General features: G+C 40.4%; 1 protein-coding gene across 4 annotated transcripts in view; it reads right to left on the minus strand.

Moving 5' to 3' along the window:
• The window catches only part of RBMS2 (RNA binding motif single stranded interacting protein 2), a 62,984-nt gene extending 61,017 nt beyond the window's left edge, over positions 1-1,967 (minus strand). For 3 of the 4 annotated variants that reach the window (XM_005680336.3, XM_018048063.1, XM_005680335.3), the window contains exon 1: positions 608-768. In XM_005680336.3, coding sequence (XP_005680393.2) covers positions 608-673 — 66 coding nt within the window. In that variant the 5' untranslated portion in view covers positions 674-768. Of the gene's footprint in view, positions 1-607; positions 769-1,497; positions 1,566-1,690 lie in introns of those variants that run through there. The other variant, XM_013963948.2, reaches the window with a different exon arrangement.

Below are 7,818 nucleotides of genomic sequence, written 5' to 3' on the forward strand. Positions count from 1 at the left end.
CTGCAGAGCAGGAAGCCCCAGCTTAGCAGCAGACCCCAAAGAATCCCAGAACTTTCTGCCTTAATTCCCAAGGTCTTCTCTTAAAAACTCCTTGCCTACAGGCTGGGTGGAGTAGGGTCTCTATCTAAGCTCCAAGAGTAGACTCAGTCCTCAGATGAAGCTGTGATTTCACTCACTGTATTCAAGCTACCTGATAACGCTGATGGAATGGTAGGAAGGAAGGTGGGCTGGAGGAGAATGCAGTTAATTAAAACAACGAAATAACCTTGGAGTGAGCAGGCTGGGGGCCAGGGTTTGAGGTGACATATTTTCCCTGTGAAAATTGGATACATCAGCAGGAAGTCAAACTAACTTCACAAAGCTCTGAACTTGCAAAGCTTGATTTGTTTTTAATTCCACTGCCTTCTCAGGCCTCAGGTAAAGGGCTGTAAATTCCTGGAACTTCGGAACCAGGTAAGAAAAGATGACCAAAAAAAGTGGTGGAAAAAGAGAGGAGCTGAGAGGAGAGGAAGCCTGTTCCCCTCTTAAGGAGAATGTTAAAGCCAAGGGCACTCCCCGATCCCCAGAAAAGGAAGTAGCTGAATTCCAAAAAAGCACTTTTCCCTACCTTCTTGTTGTTCTTGTTATAGCCAAAAGTCGAAATCCCAGGCCTGGACGTCACTGATAGCAGCATTTTCTCTTTAATGTCAGGAAGCTAAGAGAGAAAGGGAGAGGGAAAGGGAGAGGAAAGGAGGGAGAGAAGGAGGGAGGGAGGGAGGAAGAGCAGGGAGAGGCAAAAGGGAGGAGGAGGAGGGGGGAGGGAGGGGGAGTAAAGAATGAGCTAGGGCTGCTTGTTTACGTCACTGATAGAAGTTAACCCCGAGTCTGAGTGAGGCTCTTCCACTGGGTCCTAATGCCCAAGATGTTATTTTTTAATTTTTCATAGGCTTAGCAGTTAGACCAAAAAGAAGTTTTTAGGTCTTTCAACTCTATCCCCTTTCCTATTTATTTTGTACAAGTTCAGATTCTCATGGAAAAAACGAGGACATTTTCTCCTTAGATCTTAGCTATAAGATTCCAAACTTGATTTTAAAGGGACACTGCTTTGGAGAACATGTGAAGAAAATAAGCTCAGTACTTCCCCCACCACCACTTCATATTTACAGCGAGCTTAACACACAGAATAACAAACAGAAGAGCTCACCGAAGAGCAGAGACAAGCAAAACAGAGGATGGGGAAATAACTAGTTTCAGATCTTTGCACAGTTTTATTCCTCTTGGGTCACGCTGATGGGCTGATGCTTCTTAATCCTTTCAGATTCCCCCAGGTATGACTTCAAAAATGATTTTTCAAACCGGAGTAAGTCATGAAACTTGATGCTTAGTTCTTTTTTTCCCCCCAGCTTTACTGAGACATAATTGCCTAGTGATTTCTTTGACAATTGTAAGCTATCTTATATGAATCTTGATCCCACTATTCTGAGCTTCAAGGTCCATGAAACTGAAACGATTACTCACCCAATCTGAAGTTTATCCCCAAGTTGAAGTTCACAGAGCTGGGATGTTTGCTTCAAGCTGTCTCTAAACTGCAGAAAAATAAACAAATAACTTTTTTAAAAACACGCTTCACAGAGAAGAAAAATACAAAGATCTTAGGAGGAAAGGAACATTAACTTTAGAATCAAAAATTTAACACAATTGCTACACTTACCTCTAATAGTACTAAAGAAGTGTGCTGAAGATGGTGCCTTAACAATAAAACAAACTTGTAGGAAACCAAAAATTTAAGAACGCTATCCAGTAATTTACCAATCTAGTCCAAGTGGAACAGGGATATAGGATGAAAGCCTTCAAATCCCTTAAGGCCCCCTCACTGTCATAGTGGATATTCTAAGAAATAAATTAACCTGTCTGCTTTGCCACAACAAACATTAAGGCCAAACCCTCCCTTAAATGAAGTCCCAGTCTCTATTCCAGTTCTCCTGTCACCTTTTTGCTATAATAAAGGGACAAACAGTACCAACATTCTGCAGAGTAAATACATACATACCACACCCCCAATCTCTAACTTTCATTTCTAATAGGACAGGAAGTGCCTGCTAAGCTCAAGGGACACAGGAAGGGTGGGAACAGCCTCAATGTGGGAATTGCAACTGAGCCTGGAAGCACAGCAGCCAGATGCAGTCAATAAATCAATAAAGGCATCTCCCACGGATACCATATTTTTTTAAGTCCCTTTTCTGCCCTCAGAGGTCCTCATTCACTATATGCCAAGTTATCATTGACATTTAGTTCCTTCTCCCTTAGCCTAACAATGTGGCACCAAACCTTAGTCTTTAAGACCTGATTTAGAGTGGGGTTTATCTTTCAGTGGTTAAGACTCTGTGTTCCCAATGTAGGGGCCCTGGGTTCAATCCCTGGTCAGGGAACTAATTACTATATAGAGCTGAAGTGAAGTAGGGGTTGAAAAGAGTCGGACACGACTCGGTGACTAACACTTCACTTCAACTCTATATAGTAATTAGAGCACAATTCTCATTCTGCAACTAAGAAGATTCTGTGTGCTACAACTAAGACCCAGCAGAGATAAATAAATATAATGAGGTTTATAACAGCACTCAACCTAATTTCTTAAGAATCCTAATATTCTCAATGTGTTGTGTTCTCTTACTGCACTCCTTAATGCTCAATGATATCTTAGAATTTAAGATAGTTAAAACCATAAGTTTTAGAGAAAAGCAGACATGCATTCAGATCCTGACACCACTGTTAGTTACTGTTTACGTAACTTTAGGCCAAGTTACTTAACATCTCTGATGCACTCATTTCTAAAGTGGAGATAATAGCTCCTTCATTAGTCTTTAGGGTCAAATCCAAGTTCTGGTTCAGTCCTCTCATTCACAAGCTGAGTGACACTGGGAGAACTACCTCACATGTCTGAACATCACTTCGCTCATCTGTAAAATACAGTAAATAAACAGTCTCTACTTCCTTAAATTGTAATGAAGTGAAATAAGGTAATGCATATAAAACCCTTAGGAAGGTACGTGACACACTTGGTAAACACTTGGTAAAAAGCTAACAGGTGTTAGCTCCATTTAGATTAATCACTGTCTCCCAGTGTGTATCCCTCTGGGTATTACATAACCCAGATTTTATGATCTGATGTGAACATTTCCAAAAACCAGTATTTTAGTTACATTCAAAAGATCATACTAGGACTAGACAGGCTGAACTATATAAGTGGAAATACTAAATAAGAAATTTCAGGAATCATCCAACCCAATTTCTTTTCTCTATCTTCCAGAAGCAAACGATCTGATTATTTGAAAATTCTTTTCATAACTCCAATCTCCTGAAATTGGTGGACTATCTCTTATCTCTAGGGAAAAAAAAGGAAACAAAATAATGCAGAATCAAAGCACATTAGACAAGACATCCCAACTCCCATTTCTCGAGTCCTGCTACTTTAAGAAACTGAAATAGATTTTTAAAAGAGGAAGATCTTCATATACCCTAAAATTTAACACCGTTTTGCCACTCTAAAAGTAGATAAAGAAGGATCCAATTAAATAAATTCTATTATATATATATATATATATATATATATGTTCTTATTTGTTAGGCTGTGTTGGGTCTTAGTTGCCGCTCACAGCATTTTTTCTTGTGGCCCACGGACTCGCTAGATGTGGCTCAAGAGTTTGGTTGCTCACAGCATGTGCAACCTAGTTCCCAGGCAGGGATGGAACCCAGACCCCTGCATTGAGACTACAAGTCTTAGCCACGGGACTACCAGGGAAGTCCATTTTTAAGTATATTTTTAAAGCAGGTAGGGACTCCCCTGGTGGTCCAGTGGCTAAGACTTTGTGCTCCCAAAGCAGGGGCCCGGGTTTGATCCCTGGCCAGGGAACTAGAATCCACACACTGCAACTAAGACCCAGTGCAGCTAAATAAATAAACAAATATTTTAAAAATAAATGAAGGAAGTTATAGAATCTTATGGAAGTGACAGAGAAGGTGATGGAGTTCTGTGGTTAGATTCAGAAAGTGTATGAGAAGAGGAAGAATCCTATTTCTTCCAGTGTGTTTACTTTGACACCCAACCCCCTCATCTGCTTTGCCCATTATGACTGCTTACATTTTTCTAGATTTAGTCAATGTTTCTCAAATTCTTGGTTCTTTTGGGCATAGCACCCAAGAGTTTTTCTGAGGGGGGGAAAAGTAAAATAGTTATTTGGAACATCTCTTAGAAAGAGATATCTATACCTCAAATTCCATATAGACTAGTATGTGATTTCTCCAGAAAAACTGTAATAGGGAAGAACAAATCTGACTCCATATTGGATCTGTTTCTTTACTTTAACCTTTGTATTCTATTGCTTTTGCTACAAGTTAAGAATGCTGCCTATAGCCTGAAATATAAAGAAGAGCCCATTTTCAAGGTTCTGACTTTTAAGGTATAACACTTTTCCATTCATGCAGAGATGTAAAAGGCTACAGAACAGAGTAACATCTGTCATGCTGGAGGTACACAGAAACAATAACCTGACCTACATGGACAGATGCAAGAACAAAGGATTCTGACCCTAAGAAGTCTGTAACAACCAACTCCCCCACACACACACTTTTAGTATAAAAGAAGCCTAAATTCTAACTTGGGTACTGGTTCTTTGGGACAACAGTCCACCATCTTCTCAGTCTGCTGGCTTTCCAAATAAAGTCACTATTCCCTGCCTCAACAACTTGTCTCTCGATTTATTGGCCTGTCCTGTGGCAAGCAGTACAAGCATGAACTCAGTAACAAAACAACAGTTTTAAGTGTCTCAGGTAGAGCAGCCAGAGGTCTTGGGACTTCTCTGGTGGTCTGCACTTCCACTGCAGGGGCATGGGTTTTATCCTGGGTGGGGAACTAAAAAAAAATCCTCCGTGGGTTATCTTTCCTCTCACTGATTAATTTCTGCGACCAAAAGTCTAAGTAATGACAAAAGACACAAAAGTCCAATTTATTTCATGGTAAAGAGATGAATAACGCCTCAAGAAGTGGGGGAAAAAAAGTTTAATACATCAGCTTACTCAAGCAGGAATATTTAAGGATCTGCATCAAACAACTAGAGAAACTTAGCCCTGTTCCCTTCAGATGTAGGATGGAATGACAAAATGACAAAATCGGTCTAAAACTAGAAATTGAGAAAGTTCGCCCTTTCAACTCCTTGACATAACTCATAGAAAAGAGAGGGAAAAGAAAGGCAACTCTGCAGAATTATTTAACTCATACCCTGGATATCAGTGCTAATAGTATATTCTCCTCTTCCATAATAAGATACTTCTGGCCAAAACTTATTACAGAGAAAACCCTAACAAAACTTTCAAGTAACTCTTCCTTTGACAGACACTAAAGAAATACAGCAATCAAATCATCTAGCATCCATGGACCAGAAAATTAGCATAATGTAGAAAGAAAAGACTAGACTGGATTCTATGCACACCCAGAATGGACTGCATTGATAAGTAATATTATAGTCTCCAAATGCACATTTCCTTCACACTTGAGCCATTAATTTTGTTTAGCTTCAGCTATCCCTAAAATAGGACTGATGCTAAAGCTGAAACTCCAATACTTTGGCCACCTCATGCGAAGAGTTGACTCATTGGAAAAGACTCTGATTGGGAACAGGAGAAGGGGACGACCGAGGATGAGATGGCTGGATGGCATCATGGACTCGATGGACGTGAGTTTGAGTGAACTCTGGGAGATGGTGATGGACAGGGAAGCCTGGCGTGCTGCAATTCATGGGGTCACAAAGAGTCGGACACAACTGAGTGACTGAACTGAACCCTAAAATAAATAACTCAGATAATCACAATAAAAGCCCACAACTGAATTCAACAATTAGACTGAACCAAATGAAATGGCTGGTTATGTAGGTTAAACACAGAATCTTTTCAAATAGTCAAATACTGGTAATTTCATGTGATTAAATCCAACATTGCAAAAAGTGTGAGGCAGTGAGGATGATAATGAGTCAGAACACTGGTGAACTGGATACCTCCTTTCCTTTGTCCTGTCTCATTTTCAGATTAAAAAAAAACAAATAACAAAGAGGTAAACTCACTTCCATAAGGTCCTGGGAGTCAAATAATATCTGACACCAGAATCCAGACTTTCTGTCTTAATTCAGCATTGTTCCCGTATCAGTGTGACTTGATTGTAAAATTTAAAATTCTGATAAATATATATTTAGGGGTCATAAATAATAAAGGAATAATCCTAAGATTCCAGAGGTGAAAGTTCAACTGTTTTCTTCAAATCAACTCTTTATCTCAAGTAGCAGAGATATCGAATATTTCAGTCTGTTCCTAAATTGCACATTGGAGGATATTTCTAGGGATAAACCTATAATGCAAACAATAGAAATCTACAGTTGTTGGGAAGTGCTGCTAATTAAATATTCAAGATTCTACCTGAGGTTTGAGTCATTATATATTTAGAAGATAATTTGCTTGAATTCTGCTTTCCTCTCAGGGATAATTTGTAGCATAACCTGAAACTCTCAGATGAAACAAAATTTGAATATAAGAAGTGGCTTCTAAAACATCAATATACACTATTTATGAGGTTACTAGTCACTAGTAGGTTCTGCCAGAATCACAGACTTGATAAGGACAGGGACTGTGACTATTTTGTGTACCCTATTATATCCCCAGTATTTAATAGTATCTGCCTAAAGTAACATTTAAAAGTATTTGTCAGCAGTGACAACCTCCCCATGAAAGCCTGCTTCTTGAAAAGGATCTCCTTCATCCCTTTCTAGAAGAAAAGAGGAGAAAGGAAACTCCATCTGGAGTGGAACCCTAATTCCTACTTCGTGGATGCAAAATGCCCAGATGCTATAAAACCATCACTCTCTTCAGTCATGCACAAATGCTAGGTCTGTGTGTTGGCTGCTCTACTGTCCTCTGGCAGTCACAGGAGAAAAAGCAAGGCTTACAGAAACATGCTCCTTTGACAGAAGCAACAGTAAAAACACCCTGGGACTTTCCTGGTGGGTCCAGTGGTTAAGAAACCACCTGCCAGTGTAGGGAACACTGGTTCGATGCCTGGTCCAGGAAGATCCAACGTGCCACATAACAACCAAGCCAGTGCACCACAACTCCTGAGACTGTGCTTGAGAGCTCAGGAGCCGCAATTCCTAAAGCCCGCTCGCCCTGGAGCCCATGCTCTTCAACAAGAGAAGCCCTCATACTCATCTAGAGTAACCTTGCTAACAGCAACTAGAGAAAGGCCTCTCCTGAAGCAATGAAGACTCAGCACAGCCGAAAATAAAAAGCTAATTAATGTGAAAAAATAGAAGCACCCTATATTAGGAAATAGATGGGGAAACAGTGGAAACAGTGTCAGACTTTACTTTGGGGGGCCTCCAAAATCACTGCAGATGGTGACTGCAGCCATGAAATTAAAAGACGCTTACTCCTTGGAAGAAAAGTTATGACCAACCTAGATAGCATATTCAAAAGCAGAGACATTACTTTGCCGACTAAGGTCCGTCTAGTCAGGCTATAGTTTTTCCACTAGTCATGTATGGATGTGAGAGTTGGACTGTGAAGAAGGCTGAGCACCGAAGAATTGATGCTTTTGAACTGTGGTGTTGGAGAAGACTCTTGAGAGTCCCTTGGACTGCAAGGACATCCAACCAGTCCATTCTGAAGGAGATCAGCCCTGGGTGTTCTTTGGAAGGAATGATGCTAAAGCTGAAACTCCAGTACTTTGGCCACCTCATGCGAAGAGTTGACTCATTGGAAAAGACTCTGATGCTGGGAGGGATTGGGGGCAGGAGGAGA

This window comes from Capra hircus, chromosome 5, assembly GCF_001704415.2.
Source record: "Capra hircus breed San Clemente chromosome 5, ASM170441v1, whole genome shotgun sequence".
NCBI lineage: Eukaryota > Metazoa > Chordata > Mammalia > Artiodactyla > Bovidae > Capra > Capra hircus.